Genomic DNA, 21,253 nt, shown 5'->3' on the forward strand with positions numbered 1-21,253 from the left:
ACCTCTGTGATTCTGGAATGGTAACTCTTCAGCTGTGAGAGTTTTCCTTTTCCTTTGAGAACAGACACAGAGCATTGCCATTTCCATAAAATAAGGATTTTTGAGCTCAGCATGGGAAAATATTATTAGAAAATAATAGTAATTATTCTGTGCCGCTTTACAAAACAGAATTAGTATCATTAATGCGTATTAATAACAAAACACATATCAATAATGATGAGGCAATCAACTGATACAAACGCATTATGACACAAATAGTATGGAGAGAAGAAATATTTTCTCGAAAAGATGAAGAAAAAGTAGCTCTTTGTAGAAAGAGTGTTAGGCTCCTAAAAATGTGTCACCCTCCCACACTGGCCCAAAGGGGACATTCGTCTTCTTTTGTTAACTGATCTCTGATGGGCTTTGTCCTCCCAAGTGTGAGCTTCTTTCAGTTGGAATTAATCAGAGATGCGGCGGTGATGAGACCATCCCAGCCGCTGCCAGCCACTACATAAATGCTTCCTTGTTCCCACCCGCACTGGCGAAGGACAGAGTTGGAACAATGAGAGCTAATGATGGAACTCTGGAAGCTATCATTTCGAATCAGGCCATTACTTATGCTACCCTTGTGAAAATCAAGCCAGGCTCATGTTCCATTTCAGCTCAGGGGGCCCTGGGCCCACCCAGGGGCTAAACAAGCTCAGAGCAGACAGAGGGCTTCGGGTCTCCACGTGGACACTGGATGCGGGCACGGGATGACCATTGGCCAAGGCATGTTCCAGACTGCGTGGTGGGCCATGGCGTGTTACAGGCCAGGCTTGCAAAGAGCCACATGCTGCTGGCTGGAAAGATCCAGGCTTGCCTTCTGGCCAGTGTGAAACCCACCTGAGTCAGGCGCTCTCTCTAAGAATTCTCCCTGCATATGCTTGGGGATCCCCTCTGTTGAAATCCCAGACCTGTCCTATTCTTACCATTCTATGTACTACTGTGAGGAATTGAGACAAACTTCAAAACATAGCTGTACAGATGCATAAGTGAGCCTTGCTGAGGCCAGCTCAGATCAGCAGAACTGCTCGTCGGATCCCAAGACTCATGATAAATAATGCATAGTAGTTGCTTTTAGTTCTAAGTTTTGGGGTGGTTTGTTACACAATGGTAGCAAGTGATTTAACTAGTTAGTACAGTTTGATACAAGCACAGTTGTTATGTCAGATAATCATCAGGTTAGAAAGAGGGTAGGTCAGGTTGCAGGGTAGCGATTTTAAGTGGGAGACAGTTGGGAGCCACTAGAGATTTCTGAGCAGGGTACACACATATTGGAGAGTAGTGCTCCAGAAGCTTTATCCTATAGCAGCAGGGGGAAGATGGGAATGAAGTAGGGAGAGTCTAGAAGACAGGAAATACGGCACCAAGCCGTGCCGAAGAAGTAAAGAGGGTTGAGCTAAAGCCAGAGGGGGTGGGAATGGAGGTGTGAGAAACTCTGAAGAAAGAGTGGCCACAGAGCAGATATGGATGAGGAAGGAAAGTTGACAGTGGTCGATGATGACTCCAGGTAGCTGGGTAGCTGAGAGAGTGGCAAGAAAAGGGAAGAAGCATGGAGAACTGGTGATGTCATACTTGAGAAGTCCACAGAATATTTAGATGGTAAAGTTTGCACTTTGGGAAATAAGGGACTGTAGCTCTGCAGATGGCATCCAGTGGGAGAAAAATATTTCAAGAATATTTTCATAGAGGTGATGGTTGCAGGTGTGACTCAGAGCAATGGAGGATGGAGAGAAAATATAGAAATCAAGGAAAGAATCTTGGCACCTGCATGCTAGGCATATTAGTTACCCACTGCTGGGCCACAAGTTACCTCAAAACTTAGCAGCTGGAGACTCAGGAGCCTGGGAGCAGTTTATCTGGGTGGTTCTCACTAGTGGTCGCTCATGAAATTGTCATCAAAATGTTAACTAGGGCAGCTGTCATCTGGAGGCTTGACCGGGGCTGGAGAATCTGCTTCCAAGATGGTGCACCCAGATGGCTGGTGGCTAGAAGGCCTCAGTTCCAGACCACATGAACAGCATGTGGGACTGCATGGGTATCCTCAAGACATGGCAGCTGGCTTCCACCAGAGAGAATGACCCAAGACAGAGAGAGCAAGGAAGATCCCATATATCTTTTCTGACCTAGCCTAGGAAGTCACATACTATCACTTGTGCTGTATTCTATTAGTCACACAGATGAACCCTGATACAGTGTGGAGAGGAATATACAAGGGCATGAATACCAGGAAGTGGGGATCATTTGGGGCCATACTGGAAGCTGGCAATCACACTGGGGGGTAGAAAAAGAAGACAGACAAAACTTAGAAAGGTGAGGGATAGTTTAGCTGGGGAAACAAGACTGTCACATGGGAAGACAGATGCCTCTCACACTTGCGGGCTCCTCTGGCACCTAAATGGGCCTGTGATCTCCTTCAAAACACTCTGCCTCCAGAAAGTGTGCCTGGTAGAGGAGAAGCTTTTATTCTCCTTTCAACTAACTCCCAGACCACTTCCCCTGTGCCTGGCAATGTGTTGAGATCTCCCCAAAGTTGGCACCATCATCTCGCCAGTTTATAGGTAAGGAGACAGGCAGAAGTTACTAGTCCAAAATCTCAGAGCCAACACAATGTGGGGGTGGACTATGAGCCTGAGCTGTTCAAATCCTGAGCCCTTTCTCTTAATCTCTATGTCACTGTGCTGAGTACAGAGGCCTGCACTCTTCTGCTGGAAGCCCCAAACAACACAAACCCATATAGGCAACAAGAGGAAATGCGAGGGATGACCCCACAGTGCCCCAGAAGCTACAAGAAGGAGCTGAAGTCCACTGAGCCCTGCCTCCGTTCCAGGCACAGGTCAGGCAGAGACAGAGAAATCAAGGCGTGCTTACCGTCCTCAGAATTTGCTTTGTTCTCAGTGGGCTGCTCGATGAACTTCAGCAGTGGGGATCTTGATCTCTGTATGGTGGGAAGAGCAGGGTCACTGAAGAGTATGGTGTCCTTGCCCCCTGTCATGGAAAAGGGGAACATGGACATATTATGTCACCAGTGGAGTTGTGGTTATGTTCGCCCCACACAATGGACTGGCTGTTTGGGTGAACAAGGCACTTTCTTTAATCATAGGTAACGCTGCAGAAGGGCAATGGCCAGCCGGCCCTTTCTGTAGTGTGAGGACCAGGCAGTGAGGTCCAGGGTCAGTCTGTGAGTCTGCTCAGGACATGGCCGCCCACAAATGCCACCATGAAGGAGCAGCCTGGTATGTTGGCCAAAAACCGAATGGCTTTGATCTGGGTGAGAAGAGAACAGGCATAACCACAGCAGAGGGCTGAGGAGTGCCGGCTCTGGAGCCAAACTACAGGGTTTGTGTTCTGGACTCCATCCCTTGCTAGCTGGCTGACCTCAGGCAAGTCACTCAGCCTCAGAGCCCTCATCTGTAAAATGAGGAAGAAGAACAGCACCTACCTCATTGGGCGGTGGTGATGAAATGAACCGATTCATGTAAAGCCCTTAAGCATTTCACTAGCACTCAATAAATGTCATATACTGAAATTATCATCTTACGGTGTAGACAGCACTGCCATACGCTACCTTTGATTTAATTCAATGTGGTCATTTAGACTGAGTAACGACTCTGTCATAAGGCGGGTAGTCTCAGATCCCCCAAATTGTCACGGCTAAACTTTCACTTAGAACATATAGTCCCCTACCAGCCAAACCCTTGTATCCATTTGTATGAACTCCCCCAGTGGATGGAGAGGTTGAGGGAAAGAAGACCCTCACCACTCTATTGTGGAGGCCATGGCAAGTTCTGGAAGTCAGGAACAGGAAGTATGGCTCTGAAACGTGAGCATCGTGACCACAGACACACGGACACAGAACATGTGGACATAAAGGGAATGCTGCCCAGTGGTCAGGAGAGCACAACAAGTAGGATTTGACCCCAAACTTCTGTCCACAAGGGCTTGGGATTCCCTCGGTGGGAATCGCAGTGCCCAAAATGAAAACCCCAGGGCTGTGGGCCAAGCCAATGCTCCAGCCTTAGCCGTCTAACTCTGAGCAAGACCTCTTCTAAAGCCAAGCCCCTAATCTCTCTGGGGCTCAGATCAGGGGCCCCAAAACTCTGTGATTTTACTCGGTTTCAGGTTCAGTGGACACAGAATGGTATTTCTGTAAAGATGTTCCCACCTTTAGAGAACCAGGTGAACCTTGGGACTGTACCTCTGAGCCCTCAGTTTGTTCCCAATACTGTCTTCCCATTAGGGAGCTTCATTTCCAAGACTGTAGGAGAGAGTTTGGCATATGGTAGGTGCTTAATAAAGAGCCGGTTTGTATCTGAATACACGGGTGATGGATTCTTGGGACTGCTGATGTCGTGGTGGGCACAGGTGCTCGCTGCTGCCTCCGGCAGATGGGATATGTTGTTAGCAGCAATCAGCACTCTGGGTTCGGCCGAGGTGCATCCCAGAAGAACAGAAATCTGATAGGAGCCGATCTGAAAGCTCTCCACCAGCACGGCTATTGTCTCACGTGGAAAAAAAATCCAAATCTTCAGGGACACAGTCTGGAGAAGTGTCCCAAAGAGAACTGTAGATGTACAGGTTGGGATATTGTTAAGAGGCTCTCAGAAAAAAAGAAACACAATCGGGTCTCCTTTTGTACTGTAAAGATACAATCTGGAAACACTGCGAGGGATTAATGGTTCCTCTGAACCCAGAGCAGACACCTCAGCGTGGACTTCTTTTGTTTCTCTCGATCAAGACAACAGCTACTGTCCTCAAGTCAAGAGAGACTGCATTTCTTGAGCCATCTTTCTCTACAGGTAGACCGGCTGTTCTTGCAGGAAGAGGCACACTCTGCCCCTTTGTGTCCCAACCAGCCAGCCTTCCAAGTCCCCTGTGCTCTGGTGGCTGAAGAATCAGAATTACAGGCAGAGCGGGGAGCTGGCCTCAGCCGAGGGACTAAGGTGGCCTGAGGGAAGCCCTCAGCCCCTCCTGTCACAAGGGATTCTCTAGGGTGCAAGGTGTCCCTGGTTCTCTCCAGCCACAGAGCATCATCCGTTCCATAGCCGCTCCGCAAAAACACTGGAGCCAGCCCTGCGAAACCTCTCCCAGAGTCTGAGCAACAAGCATTAGCGAAGGAAACCGAAGCCACGACTCGTCCATGGCCAATCAAGGTGGAGGTTGGAGAGAGGCTGAACACTTCCTGAAATTCCTACCTGGAGAGATCATGCCCTAATCTGAAGGTAAAATGGCAAGATTTGGTCATTCTTGCAAAGTGTTTGTTGAAGGATTCAAAGACCTCCTTGTAAGCCTGTCCTATTATTTCTAAGTCTGGATTCCATCTACGCTCATGAATGTGAGCTCTAATCTGATAATCGGCTGTCTCATTGTTTCATTCTGGTGCCTTGGCCTGCAGGAAGAGGGGTGGGGGAGGTGACCACAAAGAGTCAAGCGGCAGCTGGTGTGGAAGGCCACACAGGCCCCTCTGCTTGCCAGGCATGTGAGTGTCTGGAAACCTTCCTTATTCCCAAGTAATTTCAAAATGCACATTTTCTTCCTCAGGCTAATGCTTTGAGTGGAGAAGAGAGAATTAAATGAAAAACTCAAAGAGCCTGACTCTGCTCTTGCCAGGTTTTTTTTCTAGCTTTCAGCATTTCTTTTTAGAGCAGGAGCACATCCAGGAAACCTCCCCACAGAGCCCCCAGGCACCACTCTCCCTGCAGAGGCCAGCAAAGGGCTGGGGGACTGAGGCTGGTGGTGGTGGGGGGTGTCATCCCCTTCTGGGGGACCAGGTCAGTTGCACCCCCCCACTTTCTTGCAGGAGCCCCATGCCTTCCCACCTCTTGGGAACCGATGAAACAGTTTGGAATATGCTCTGCTATCCAGATGATTTCTCCACGTGGACTGTGGCATTTGTCAGACTTGCCTACTTTCCAGCAAGATCACAAATTTTCCCCAACTCTGTTGAACAACATGGAGAACTACATATTTGTTGGCTGAGAGAGTGAGGAGGGAGGGAGATGAGACTCAAAGAATACTCATTGCGTGCTCAAAGTCCAACAGCAGTTCTGTCTCAGAGTAAGGCAGAATACGCCACTGCCGTTCGGAGTCTCAGAGGAGACTGTTCTGGCTTCTGAGTCCTTCTCCAGTCCCCAGCTGATCTAACCACTGCCCCTTCCCCTCAATTCCTCTCTTCTCTGAACTACAGTTCCCCAGCATGGGTGGAAACACCTGAGTTCTAATACCAGCCTCTGTGTCCCTTCAGTATCCTCTCATTTCCTAAACCTTTGTTTTTTCCATCTGAAATGAGGGGATTAGACTAGATCAGGAAAGGGGAAATGTTTTCTCTCACATGTCAAGTCTAACCAGGAGGGGGCTTCCTGGAAAGCCAGTGTGGATGCCTGTTCTGAGGGCCATATGTGAGGGCAGCATGCAACAGCCATGTGATTGATTAGTAATGTCTGCCACTGGCATGGGAATGGGTGTTTTGTAATATACACCAAATATTCGCCATCCTTGAATTCTTTGCTCTTAACTCTCCTTCCAGGTCTGACAATTGATGACTCTTCACGTTTGTTACTTACACCCCAACACCTTTACCACTCAGCACTTAATTATATATCATTTTGTGTTTTTTTCTCACTGCTAGATGTGTATGCATCTTGCTTCCCTAATGGGACTATGGATTCTTGGAGGGGGCACGACTAGAATGCCTGATAGAGAACTGAATTCACAAAGTTGATGCTCAAAAAGGTATGAACACATTGATGGACTGATTTACTGAAGAAGACACTGATCCTTTCAGATGCTAGTAAATAAGAGAGAGCTAGCAACTCTCTGACTACTGGGACTCAGTCCCCACCAGGGGGCCAAAACACTGACATGGCTTCTACCTAGGGAGAGGAAAAAAGTGGAAGAGAAAGAGGAAGAGGTGGAGAAGAAGAAAGGATGAGAAGGAGGTGGAGGTACAGGAAGGGGAGGGAGGGAAGGAGGAAGGAGGAAGAGAACATACTGCCCCTTGCTCCACTATTCGGTAGGTTAAATGGCGACCACAAAACAATGAGCGGATGGAAGGGGCTGATTGAATTGATGCTGCAAGAGGCCCTTCCCTTACTATTTCTCACCGCGGTTTAAAAACGATCACATGGAGATGCCTCATTGTGACATCCTTCACAACTGCAGCAAAGCAATCCTCTTTCCCTTACATCAACCGTATCAGATCTGGGGAGTCCCCACTGTTTTCCCTGTACTCCCACTCTGTGTCTGCGTGGAGGCCAGATACTAGAACAAACATGGCCATGGCATAAAATCCATCTAGCCAGGTCCCTCAAAGCTCATTTTACCGTTTAATATTTGCTTGGTACTAATTGAATTCTCTATTTCAAAGGACTGTTCTAATCAGAAAAGTGCAATGATACATACAGAATGCATTTCTATTTATTTACATGCAGGGATGATATTAATGCACTGCTGATATTAGCCACAAACACAGATATTTTAAATAGAACATACTCCCGAATCCTACTGAAACATTGTAGCTCAGGCCTTCAGGCAGCAATAAGAAGGAAAGAAAGAATTGTTAATGCATAATAGCCATTCCAGCCCAGACCAAACAACACCAGAGAAAATTCTCAGCGTTCCTTTACTTATTCAACTTTCATCTTTTTTACGTAAATTGTAGAAATAAAACATCGTGAAATTTCACTAAGTCATTTGGAGGGAAAAAAAAACCAAACATCAAAACTCCAGTCTATGCACAGAAATAGCAATCTGACTGCACAAATAAACGATAAATTTGCCTGACTGCGCTGAAATTCAATGCAATAAAAGAAAGACCTTCAAAGGAGATAACGTTTTAACTGCATCAAAAGGTTCCTGTGCAAAATGGATCACTCAAATCCCCAGAATGGCACTTGCCACTAATTAGTTCTGTTAGGTCTTTTGACATCAAGTTCAAGGAATCTCTGCTAAAACTTCCAAGTTATGAAACGCACTTGTAGGCAACCGAAGGCAGCTATTCAGATCACATTAAGAAAACGTGTTGTTGGTCCATGTCCCCGTGGCAATTTTCATTTCTCGAACATTACAGGGCAGCAACTGATACGATTCAAGGGTAGAGGAGGCTGGTTTGTGCAGAAAGGTTAAGTAACTAAAAATATATGTAAATGTGGCTCTCAGGGAAAGAGGAGGGGGTGGAAAATGATAAATACAAGTTTCTGGAGAGTGTAAAGAAAAGGGGAATAGCTGATGGGGGTCTCACGAAGGGGGTATTTTACCAAGACAAACAGGATAAATATAGCTAATTAAAGTGAAACATCAGAGTTTTCCTCACACTGTGTACAATTGTGGGGGGAAAAAAATCTCCAAAGGAAATTTTGATTTTCAAGCTGCATAAAATGGGACAGGGAGGGGCGCCTGGGTGGCTCAGTCATTGAGTGTCTGCCTTCAGCTCGGGTCATGATCCTGGGGTCCTGGGATCGAGCCCCGCGACAGGCTCCCTGCTCCGCGGGGGGCCTGCTTCTCCCTCTCCCACTACCCCCCTGCTTGTGTTCCCTCTCTCGCTGTCTCTCTGTCAAATAAATAAATAAAGTCTTTAAAAAAAAAATGGGACAGGGGAAGAGAGGAGAAGAAGTTTCTTATACTCATTTTTATATTCATTTTTAGGAATGATAATTAAATAGAACAAATTTTTGTCAGTATATTTATTTTTAGGTATCATTCATTGTTTTAGGAATGATAATTAAATAGAACAAATTTTTGTCAGTTCTTATATTCATTTTTAGGATTGAGGAGTAAATTGAACAAATCTTTGTACATTCTTATATTCATTTTTAAGGATGATAATTAAAATGAACAAAACTTTATAAGATACCTACGGGTAAAAAACAACGAAACAATTTACTATATTCACAAAGGTGAAAAATAAAGCATACACAGACACATATAATGACAATTTCTGAGCTTAGGCTAGCAAAACTTCATAGTTCCACAGATGGGAACGTGCATATTTATAGGAGTTTTTCTGATTTCCTCAAAATTGATGGCTTCTGTTTAAAGCACTTGTAGATTTTTCAACAATGATCTTCAAATAAAAGGATATTTAGAAAGTAGAATCTTCTTTGCAAAATAGGTGAGGGCTGCCTTTTTAAAAAAAGGAAAATAACTTTCATGAAGTTCTGCTTACCTGGAAGACTCCACAAACCAGAAACTTCCAGAGTTCTTAATTTTTTCTCCAGTTCAGCCACCCGATTCCCTAGGATTCTGGAAAATGGGAAAAAATGACAACAGACAAATTAATGAGCATCTCATCAGCTCTTGGAGCTGTGAGCAAGCTACTTGGGGGATACCCCCTAGAGTGCCCTGATAGAAAATGTTTTGAGATTTAAAGTATATGCAGAAAACATACTGTGTGTGCATGTGCAAAGAATATATATGTATAATATATAATATATTATACACACACTATTGAACATACATATGAAAATATACAGTGAATGATTAAAAAAATATTAAATGTTGCCATTTAAGTGAGTCCTCTCCCAAAAAGGAGGGGAAGCTAAACAATTATTCCATCATTGCCCAAACATCTTACACAATTTCTATTTGGGGATTGCTCATTGCTAAAGATAATCATTCATTTTGAATGCCCTTAGTAGTATCGCACCTGATTCTTTGAGGATGTATCTGAGTTCTGGAAACCACCAAGTCTAACCAGTAAGATGGGTGAACATGTGTGGTAAAGTTGCTTTGAGTCAATAAAATAATAAGATCTGCCTTCTTCAACCTAACCTATGTCTTACTGATATCCATATCCCTGACACCTAGCAGAATGCCCGGTTGATGGTAGGTGTTCAATAAACATATCTGATTAAAGAAAATGCTTTCCTTCTTTCAAGGCTTGCAATTATCTATGGGCAGAATGAAGAAATAGGCCTTTCAAAAGGACTTCCAGCAATTGCAGAGTCACTAGAAGAATTATATTGCTTTCCAAGGTGACCATTCTGACCCACTGGGACATAATTTCTGGAACGTGTATCTGAAAAGATTATAATGTTTACTTGGGAGCCAAACTTTGTATGCATGGGAAGACATAAACGTGGGCATGTATTTCCCCTCTTCCACTCTACACAAAATTAAACATAGTTGGGAAGTGATTTCATAGTCATCTCAAACTTGAATCACTTTCCATTGGCCTGGAAATTGAAAAACCAGTCTTTATATTATTTGGGGGATTTTCTTGGCGCTGTCATGCTAAAATGACGCGGAAATCACCTTAATAGCAAAGTTTCAATTCCTTTCAGCAGGAGAAATCAGGATGCTAGAATTGTTCTCCTACCTCTCTTTATATTCCAGAGATAGCTGTACACACCCACATACATAGAGGCATGAATATGTATCTATCTGCACATATATATGGCTTTGGATTCATCCTTATTTTACCTGAATTGACTTGCAGCATCTTAATTAATATTCTCTTTGAGCTTCCAGAAAACTCTGACATTACTACATGTGGTTTTCTTCACCTAGGTACTTGGAGCTTTTCTTCTTTTCCTTAAGTCTTAAATTCTGCATAGTCTTTATCAATTACTTTCAGTTGCCACCCTATTTGTTGGGTCTATTCTGCTTTCATGTCCCTGACCCTTCAATAAACACCATTCTTCGTAATCTCGCTTTCAATATTTTGCTCAGACCTTCTGATCCGAGCTCCCTTTTCACCAGCTGATGGGTTTGAGATGCAATCACAGCAGAGTTCAAGTTGATGCCTGTTTCTTAACGAGATCAGATCATCTGTGTGTGGCTGCCTCTTGGAAACAAAAGATAAGGCTTAACTCTTCTGTGCATGCTGAAGGATGCCATCAGAGCAACGTTCAAAGGCGTGCTGCAGAGACATTTGGTTGCACTTTTTTTTTTTTTTTACCCCCTGATGTTCCCGGATAACAGAGCCTTGTCTCCCAGAAATGGACTGCAGTGAATTTGCTAGTGTCCCATACTTTGAGGGACCCTGCCTGTTTGTCAGCAGTGACTGCTCTCTTTGGCCTGATGCAGGCATCTGATACAGAGCTGGAGGTAATAAAATGGGTCCAATGGGAATTGTGCTAGGAGTGATAGTAGCCATAACATTATCCAGAACAACAGCAACCACACAACCGCTAACATGAACAGCGAAACTAATCTTTCCTGAGTCCTGGCTATGAGACAGAGCTCATGCTGAGCACCTAGTGAGTTTACATGATCTCATTTGACCTGACAAAAACCCTGCAGTGTATGTTGTATTATTATCCTTTTACAAATGTGGACCCCAAGGAACAGAGAGGTTAAGCAACATGCCCAAGGGCACACAGTTTATCTCCAAGCTGTGTCTTTTGCTGACCCCCGGTGCTCTCAACCAGCCCCCTCTACTCCTCCCATTGGGAAACACAGGCATGGAAATTAGTTAACTTGACCAGAACCACAAGCAGGACTCAGCTGGTGATGACTCTGGATCTGAACCTACAACTCCGTTTGCTGCCAAAGTGCACGCTCTTAACCAACACCTCACAATGGCACTTTAAAACAAGCATCCTTGTGTCTGGAGCAAGAACTCTTTAAAAACTGTTCATAATTGAAATGTGGATGCAACTGGGCTGACCTGTATGATAGGACCCAAGATTCTTTAAATGACAGAAAGACTCTTCCTGATGGGCTTCATGCTGAACAAATATGGCAGGTGGTCCACAGAACGTGGGGTGGTGCAGTCCAGGGAGAGAGGACAGTAGGCATTGAGGAAGGCAGTAAACATAGGAACAGGGTCCGCTGAATTCAGTATGACCAATTCAGCACACAATTATTGAGGCTGTAGGGGATAATGAAGAGAAGCAGCCTGTGTCCCCGTAATTTTTTTTTTAAAGATTTTTTATTTATTTATTTGACAGAGAGATAGAGAGAGAGCACAAGTAGGCAGAGAGGCAGGCAGAGGGAGAGGGAAAAGCAGACTCTCCACTGAGCAGGGAGCCCGACATGGGACTCGATCCCAGGACCCTGGGATCATGACCTGAGCCCAAGGCAGCCGCTTAACCAACTGAGCCACCCAGGCGCCCCTGTGTCCCTGTATTTGAGGGACTTTTAAAAGTCTGGTAGGAGGACAGACGTGGACATACAGACACACACAGACACATATGTACAGAGCCTGTGAAAGGTCTGAATAATCTCTCTCAATCGCCTGTTCTCTAGCAGGTATTACTCTAAGCACTGCGCAGACAGTATGTCCTTTACCCCTTGCAACAACTGAGGAGGGAGCCTTTAATATGCTTAGTTTGTGGATGAGGGAACAGAGATTCAGAGAGGTCAACTAACTGGCCCAGGGCAACACAGCTGCTAAGTGGAGGGTCCGGAACCAAAACATAGGCCTGAAAGTATACAAGTACTTCAGCAGAACCATAGAGTGGAAGTGAGACAAATGAGAGATGAATCCAGAGTGGTTTTTAAGGACCCAGATCATGAATGATCTTATTGCCCTATTGAGACTGGTGAGACTTTTACACATTGGCAACAGTGAGATATTGGAAGGTTTTAATCAGAGAAGCAGCATGATGACGTTTAAGAAAAGTATTCTTGATGTGGAGTGGAGAATGGATGGGAATGAGTATGAGTAGAAGCAGAAAGACCAGTCAGAAGGGTAATGTCCAAGTCAGGGATGGTGGTGGCCCCAGCAAGCCAAGGGCGGGGCGGATGTGGGAAGTAAACCAAATGGAGTAATAATACCGAGGTAGGTGAGGAATTTGAGGTGCCCATGGGATATCCATGGAGACAGCTGGCCACGTGGGAGAAGGAAAGTCTCGGAATGCAGAGATGGGCATGGAGGCTGGGGAGTAAGTCTGCTCACCAGCAGAGTGTGAGAAGTCAGAAGAACAGGACCCTTGAGTACCCCTTGTCTAAGGCAAGAGAGGACTAGAGAGGCACAGCTGGACAGGGAAGAGGTGGCCTGGGGCCAGGAAGCCAAGGGGAGAGAAGACCCAGGAGGGATGGTTGGGGTTAATATTGTCTTATTCTAGAAGGTGGTCACATTGGATGAAAGAGTCCACCTACAAGACATGTCTGACCCTTGAGAGAGATGTTTCAGGAACAGTGGAAGGGGTGAAACCAAAGAATTCAAGCGACAGGGTTGGGAGAAGCAGACTCAGGGCAACCATAAGCAGGGAATACGGATGACTCCTCAAGAAGTTTAGCAGAGAATCGAAGGAGACAGCTAGGGCAGTAGCTTGAGGCATAAACAGGTTTGAGAGAGGATTTTTTTTTTTTTTTTTTTTTTGGTAGGAGGGGGCAGATTTTACAATCAGGTTTTTATTTAGCTACAGTTTGCTTTAAGAGGGATTTCAGCGTATGTCTACCTAGCAGTCTAGGAAAATCCTCAAGATGTCAGGCCTCCAGATAGATTTTCAGTAGTAGTTTCTGATAGTAACAATATCAGAGGGGATCTGAAAAGACAGACCTGACTCGGGAGGTGGCCACCACTGTGTGTCCCCTCCTATTCCCCAGACAACACGGGAGCAGAAATCCCTGAGTGAGGGTCCCTGGGGAGAGCCTGGTCCTCAAGACGTGACTGGCTCTACCCTGTCCCCACCTCCACCCCGGGTGGCCTTCTTTTGACTCTTCCCTCTGGTCCATGACAGTTCATGCTGCTCCCAGTATCTTGAACTTCCAAGCTATTTACCATTGGCCGGGGGCGGGGGGGGGGGGGGGTGGAGAGCAGTAAACAGTGTTAGCACGGCAGGAAGGGCAGTGAAAGGCCAGTATATCTTCATGTACCCCCACCAGCACCAGGACCAGCACCCTACCACCAGCAAAGTGTTGACTGGAAAACTAAATGGGGCATTCAGTAAAACAAGATTTCAACACCTGTCTCTTCTTCTTTTTTTTTTTTTAAAGATTTTATTTATTTATTTATTTATTAGAGAGCGAGCGAGAGAGAAACAACATGAGAGGGGAGAGGGTCAGAGGGAGAAGCAGGCTCCCTGCCGAGCTGGGAGCCCAATGTGGGACTCGATCCCAGGACTCTGGGATCATGACCTGAGCCGAAGGTAGTCGCTCAACCAACTGAGCCACCCAGGCGCCCCAACACCTGTCTCTTCTATTACTGCTTTGCTACCTGTTGGTAAGTCACAGGAAGCTCATCTCTTCTTTAGCAATAGTCAGAGAACTGCCAACTCTTTGGCAATGAGTACCTCAAGCAAAATGCCCAGTACTTGAAAATCCTCTCAAAAAATAAAGTCCTATGTGGATTCATCAGTTCTTCAAGATGGCTCCCATTGGGCCCTCTCAAGGGGAGGGGGGTGTCAGGCAGCGGAAAGCCAGTAGGGGGAGCACAGGCTTACAGAACAGAATACCTTTATTCTCACTTAATAATGCTCCACCAACACAAAACTACTGTATTATTTTAGCTACAAAAGGCTAAGTTGAGGGGGATCACAGTAAGCAGACCGAATTCAGATTCTATTCCTAGCCCCCACTCCATTTGTTGTATAGTTTTTTTTTTACATGCCCCCAAATAAAACATTTATTGAAAGTATGAAACCGAAGACCTTCTAAGTTTTAAAAATGGCACATTAGGTACTTTATGTACTGATATGAAGCAATCTTTAAGATCTATTGTTATGGCGGAAAAAAGCAAGGTGCAGAACAGTGAAAAAAAAAACCCTCTTTTTGGTGAATACTTGCTACCATTTGTAAGAAGAAAGAAAGAAAGAAAGAAAGAAAGGAAGAGAGAAAAGACTATATTTATACAAGTATACATGAGTATATGTGTCTGTGGAAATGTGTTATGTTTCTTGGAAAGGGATACATAAGAAATAAGAAATAGTGGTTACTTCCAGGAAGGAGAATTGGGTGTCTGAGAGATGGTAGTAGTTTAGAGACACATTGATGTTTAACCTTTAAAAATTTGAACCATGAGATGGTACAAAATTATTAAATAATAGTTACAAAGGACAAGGTGCATTAAAACAAAATTAAGCTTGAAAAAAAAAAACAAACAAAGAAACCAAAATTAAACCTAGCAAAACATGTCTGTTTCTCAAAGAGGGTGAGAGCCCATCATGGAGCCTGGGGGCGTGCTGGTTGCAGTAGGGTTACGGTAGGAATGTGCTAGAAAATCAACATGTCCTGAGAGGCGGGAGCCTCAGCCTGACGGCCTGGGGTTACTGAGTTCGGCAGGCAGCAGGTCTCTGTTCTAATGGTCCCGCTTTTTCCTGAAATCCATATTACACTATATGTTAACTAACTAGAATTTAAATAAAAACTTGCAACAAACAAAAAAAGAAAAGTCAGCTGTTTAGTGGAGGCTTGTGATGTGATCAGAACTGTAGCTGGCGGGGGTTGAGAGAGTGTGGGGGTTGGCGGCGGAGGAGGGTCTGGGGGTCTGCAGTTGGAGGACCGATGGGAGGGCCTTCCCAAGGAAGAGGTGATAGTCTGGTGGGAACAAAGCAGAGAGGGCAGCTAGGAGATGTACACTGAAGTCCCATGACAAGGACCTGACCTATATATTGAATCCATGAAAACTGTAAAGAGCATTAAGGGAACAAGAAAAAAAGAGTAGAAGATGATTCCATCATCCATTCATTAAATAATCATAAACACCTACTGTGGGCCCAGCACTGTCCTCTGTACTGGGAGAGAACAGCAATTCTAATGGACAAACGTTCTGGCCTTGGGACAGCTTCAACCTGCATGATGTGGAGGTTTGTTGAACCTGAGTATCAGGATGGTGGGCAGAGCCCATTAAATATTCTTCAAGTCATGCTTGAATTATGGCTGCATAATATTCCATCTTATGGATTTACTATAATCTTAACCAGCCTCCAGCTTAAAAACATTGGGGGAGGGTGCCTGGGTGGCTTAGTTGGTTAAGCGTCTGACTCTTGATTTCGGCTCAGGTCATGATCTCAGATTGTGAGATCAAGGCCCACATCAGGCTCTATGCTCAGCATGGAGTCTGCTTGAGACTCTCTCCCTCTCCCTCTGCGCTCGTACATTCTCCCCCTCTCAAAATAAAATAAAACAAAATATAAATAAAAACATTTGGGTTGTTTCTGTTTTCTCCCCCTCCTACAAATGAACCCATGGTGAACACCTTATATATGAATCTGAGGCCATCATACCGATTTTTTTCTTTAGGATAAATTTCTAGATGCAGACCATGTGGGTCAAAGGGCAGGAGCATTTTCAAGGGTCTTAAAATGTACTAAGGAGTGGGTGGCCCAGAGTCTAGATTCCTTGAATGTGAAGAGCTGAAAGGATATGGAGGAAACCATCAGCCTTGCAGTTGGAAATGTGGGTCCTGCTCTGGATGACGAGGTGGGGACAAGAGTTCTGAGAAGAGCCTGCAGAGAGTGAGAGGCAACGATGGGGGGTGGGGATGGAGCCCCCCAGGTGGGGTAAGGAGAGCAGAAGGCCTGGTGGAGACCTGGGAGGGAAGCGAGGGACATGGAGGCAATCGAGGGGATGAGGAGAAAGTCAGAGGAATCCAAGGAGATGAGTGCAAGATGGGAATTGGGATGCAGAGAAATTAGAAAAGAAACAGACTAAGAAAGTGGGGTTTGGGGGTATTGGAGACCCTCAAAGGAAGACTGCTGTGAAAAATCTGGGAAGAGGTCTCGGGAGGTGTTGAAGCCAAGGTGGTCTTTCTTTCCTGCATATGGCATCCCCTTGGGCTGGTTCAGATCCAGAACCCTGATGTTCCCTCCAAAAAATCCCCCTGAATCTGCATTTCAAAACCAGTGTCTCTGAGTGATTCTGACATGGATGCCCCCCAGAACACACATTGAGGGGGTTGCTGTTGAAGAAGTAAAGGAGGCCTTCTTGTTCACAAAGACGCTGGATGAATGGAATTCAGGGGGAGCTGCAGAGAAAAGGCTTTGGCGGTTCAGGGAGCTCCGTGTGGTTTCTGGATGAAGAGGCAGGAGCCGGGGCGGGGGGAGGGGGGTTAGGAGTGGAACAGGTGGGAAGAGTTGCTCACAGGGGAGCCAGGCCCAGAGGAGGGAAGATGGTGTGGACCAACAGGATGGTGGGCCGGTGTGTTTCCCAGAGCCAGGAGGGGGAGGGTGGAAGGCCCTGGTTCCAGGGGAGGGTAAGTCATAGGGTTCCTGGTGAGGAGCATCTATTTTCTCAGTAAAAGAGCAGCTGAGGTTACCTGCTGAGAACAGACTAGGGTTTAGAAGACCTGAGAAGGTTTGAAAGAGCCCCAGCGGTGCTTTACTGGAAGTCAGTGAGGACAAAGAAGGCTCATGCAGAACACCACCGGCTGGGTAAAATAGACCTCATACCTATTCTGGGGAGATTTCCATTTCCTCTCCCTCCCCTGAGAAGTATCTGCATTTTAGCACCTGACTGTTTCATTCCTTGGTTAAGATTTCTTTTAAAAGAATTTTAAAAACTTCTTCTGTCAATAAATGACCCTTGTCATCCTTCTGAGTTTACCCAGACTCCCTCCATCGCTCCCTGCCTTCTTTTATATATATCTTAATCTCCTGCGCGATCTTCCCTTCACTCCGGCTTCTCTTTTTTCTATTTTGTTTTTACAATACTCTCATTCATTTTCCAGTTGCCTCGCTCCCTGTGCCCCTCCCCCTCGCCAGGACCCCGATTCCCTCATCCCTCCCCTCCTTGCTGGAAGCCCAGCTTTTCCGAGCCTGCTCACTTCTTCCACGCCTTCATTTTGGAGCTACGTGTAGGTTTTATAAGCAGGACCAGCTACATAATTTGGGGGGCCCACCGCAAAATGCAAATGCAGGCCTCCTTGTTCAAAAATGATCAAGAATCTGAAGACGGCGACTGTGGAGTTCCGGACCAAGGGCAGGGCCCTTCCAAGCACAGTCGCTTGCCCTCAAAGCCAGCCCTGTTTCCGACGTCTGTTGCCTTAACTTATTGTTTATTCACCATTCTCTGAACACCTCCAGTTTTGCGTGTGTCTCTGATGGCTACTTTAACTTGATTTTGCCCCACCTAGTCGATATGTTTATAAAAACCAAGGAAGACCTCTATTTTAATTGTTCCGTCCCACCACCTTCTTTGCTTCTCTGGAAGAGTGACATGACACTCCCTTGTAGGCCCAGCTGCCTTGCTTGGCGTTCCTCCTGGTCAGAACCCCTCATGGTCATGCTGTAGGTTAAGATGGCACTGAGGAGGTGCCGCCCCTGAAGGAGACCCACAGGAGAGGTGGGGTAAGTTCCCCGGGCAATGGTACTGTCAAAATGGCCCATGTCATCTGCATTCCTCAGTGAGGGGCTCAGAGTAAGTGTTCAATACGTAATGGCTGGTAGTATTCTCCCTCTCCCCCACTCCGGCAAATGGCTAAGATGCTGTCGTAATGCAGACACACCATTCTAGTTTAAGAAGTGTCCTTCCAGACTTAAGGGCTCCCTCCCCTCCCCCAAAGGCCTGCAGTCCCACCTGGCTGCCACCAGCCAGCATCCCACATTTCTCCCGCCCACCACCCACCCAAGGGTCCAGCTACCTACTTGTTGGTCTGCCTTTGGTGCTGGATGACCATGTTTTTCTCGTGGATTGTCTCCAGCAGGGCCGTTGCCAGAGATTTCAGATCAGAAATGGACTGTGGAGTAGCTGGGAGACTGCACCCATGATCTTCAGATAACAGATCCTGAACTAGGTGGGATATAAAGTTTACAGCTCAGTCTTAAGTCCTTCTGAAACACTGCAATGCAAACCAATGTCCGTTCTTCCTGGATAATGAAGCTGGGATAGGCTCCCCGCTTCTAAATGCTATGATGTTGTATTGAAGAATCTACTTCAGGTGTCAAAATAAAATAAAATTCAGTGTGAGGGTTGAGCAGAAACAAGGAAGTTCTCATGGATGTTTATCATCAGTTTTTTAAAGGGATAATAATCTTTTTCATTTGTCCATTATTTTACCCTTTCGAAACACTTTCATACTAACTCATTTGAGGTCCAAAATTAAAAAAAAAAACAAAACCCCACCTGGGGAGTATTATTTATTCCCATTTCATGGACAGGAAAGCAAGGCACTGATTAAAAACATCAGCTGAAGGTCACACAGCCTTGCAAATGGCAATGACTCTGGTCCCGAGCTCCTCGCTTTGTGGCAGAGTTTCCTACGGTGTGGTATGTTCAGTGGGTGGCAAGATCACAGGGACATTATTTAAAATACAAAATATATTTTGTGTCTGCATGTTTTTAGAAACTACAAGTTACCACAAAAAAGACACCGCTTGTACTCCTATCAGACAGAAAAAATTAAATCTCTCACTAGATCTTTGAACATCATTTTCTATATGCCTATACATAGATATACAGATTCATACATTTTTCTTCTGAAATGGGAAAAAGCTCTGCTTTTTTCACTTAACCCTATTCCTCATCATCAATATCTCCTAAAACACAAAATGTAAAGGCAGCTTGGGAGCCCATATAGAGATATAGAATAATTTATTTAATTTCTGCTGGAAATTTATGTTACTTCTTATGTTGTTTTTTTTCTTATAACTAATGTAGGAAGAACTTTCCTCAAGCAGTATGTTTTCATACATCGGTAATTATTTCTTGCTGCTCAAAGGGGATGAGTTCAAGGTTTTTCAAAATAAGTTGCCGGAGGGTTATCCAGAAAGGCTGGGTTGTCCAGAAGGCCGTTGTGGGCTCACAGCATGGCCTTTGAACGTGGCTGGCATTCCCCACATCAGTGATAAGACTGGGTCTCACCATTCAAAGACGTTTAGCTGTCAAGGGTATCCAGAGCTAAACTCACATGGGCTACTTCACATTTCTGTGGAGTATTGTGGTTTTCTATTTAAAAACAATTCTAGGGTATCCTTTTTTTAGTTGAGTGGAAAAACAGAAGTTGCTTGGAAAAGTGCCTTGGTTATTAGGCCGGCTGGAGATTCAGCACATTTTTTTTCCCCCTAGCCACTCCAGCTCTGATTAAGACTCCTGCATGCTCGTTGCTGGTCTGCATGGCCGACAACCCGAAAGTGGGCCAGGCAAGCATGTTCAAACCTGAGGCTTACGCTGAGAACTGAATTCCCAAATATTAAGTGTCAGAAGCAAGCTCTCTGCTATTTATTCCCCTGGACTGTTCCTGGAAGATCATTATTTTTCATCAGAATCGACAAGAAGGAGGAACAGAATTGCAATCAATAAAAGCTTCTTTGAAAAAGGCACATGTTCCATGATAAAATGATTTCAGCAGCTGTGAGACTTTTCTATTCTGGTCACAGAGGCCAGAAAAAGGAGAAGCTTGGCGAGGTTGGAACATGGACCCAGGGATGCTAAACTGGTGATCAGAGGAGGGAAAGCACTCTTGAAGGAAGAGCACAGGATCGGGGACCAGATGCGAAGGGGGTCCTGTTATTAGAAAGATAGCTAATGTGGCTGTTCTCAAAGCAGGATCCCAGAACAGGCATCAGCAACACCTGGGAACTTTTTAGAAATGCGTATTCTCTGGGGTCCCCCGGAGCTACTAAATCAAAAACTGTGTGTGTAGGGGGCAGTAATCTATGTTTTCAAACAAGCCCTCCAGCCAATGCTGATACAGATGAAGGTTTGAGAAGGGCTGTTCTAAGAACCACCTTGGTTCCCCACCCACAAACGGAGATGCGGAGCCCGAGCTCCGGCGTTCTGTGGTCCTAAGTGGTCCCTCCAGAGAACAAACCCTACCTTGCTTTGCAGACAGGACTCCAGTCAGCGCGCTGCTGCTAGATTTACTCTGGCCTTTCGAGTTTTTCCGTCTCTCGAGAGCATTCTAATGCAGCATTGGGAGAAAATACAAATCTCTATCAAAAAAGCCAAAAAAAAAAAAAAAGAAAGAAAGAAAAATACCTACTTAGAGTAGACACATCCTCCCATCGGGCACACAAGAACCCTTGGCAAATTCCAAATGCTGACCCAACTTTTAAAATCCCAAGTCCCTGCCAAAGAGTTATGAAATTGATGGACCTGGTAGAGAGTTGTTTTTTTTTTCTTAAAGTTGGTGCCCAGCAGAATGACAGCAATTACCTTCTCCTATATATAAAAGGCACTCAATGCGTATTCATTAAATTAAATCAAATCTGAAAGCAAGAGCTCCATCAAATGTGTGAAGTCACTAGTTATGGAAACCCCTTCTGAATAGACATGAGATGGAGAACAGGTTTCCTTTCATTTGCCGATGCCAAGAGATCGCTATTGGTCTTTGGAAGTCTTCCGTGGCTGGACTGGAAAAAGTCAGGACCCATGGATGATGTCTGCCATGGACACAAGATTAGCA

General features: G+C 45.3%; 1 protein-coding gene across 7 annotated transcripts in view; it reads right to left on the bottom strand.

Annotated features, from left to right (window-relative positions):
- Positions 1-21,253, bottom strand: part of CCDC149 (coiled-coil domain containing 149) — a 103,905-nt gene that overhangs the window by 13,121 nt on the left and 69,531 nt on the right. For 4 of the 7 annotated variants that reach the window (XM_078068458.1, XM_036090606.2, XM_078068456.1 and 1 more), the window contains exons 8-12: positions 20,665-20,749; positions 18,495-18,639; positions 9,188-9,264; positions 7,516-7,548; positions 2,896-3,012 (exon numbers count right to left, since the gene is read on the bottom strand). In XM_078068458.1, the coding sequence (XP_077924584.1) occupies positions 2,896-3,012; positions 7,516-7,548; positions 9,188-9,264; positions 18,495-18,639; positions 20,665-20,749 (457 nt within the window). The remainder of the gene's footprint in view (positions 1-2,895; positions 3,013-7,515; positions 7,549-9,187; positions 9,265-18,494; positions 18,640-20,664; positions 20,750-21,253) is intronic. The other 3 variants (XM_078068457.1, XM_036090604.2, XM_036090605.2) reach the window with 3 other exon arrangements.

Source organism: Halichoerus grypus, chromosome 3 (assembly GCF_964656455.1).
Source record: "Halichoerus grypus chromosome 3, mHalGry1.hap1.1, whole genome shotgun sequence".
Taxonomy (NCBI): Eukaryota; Metazoa; Chordata; class Mammalia; order Carnivora; family Phocidae; genus Halichoerus; species Halichoerus grypus.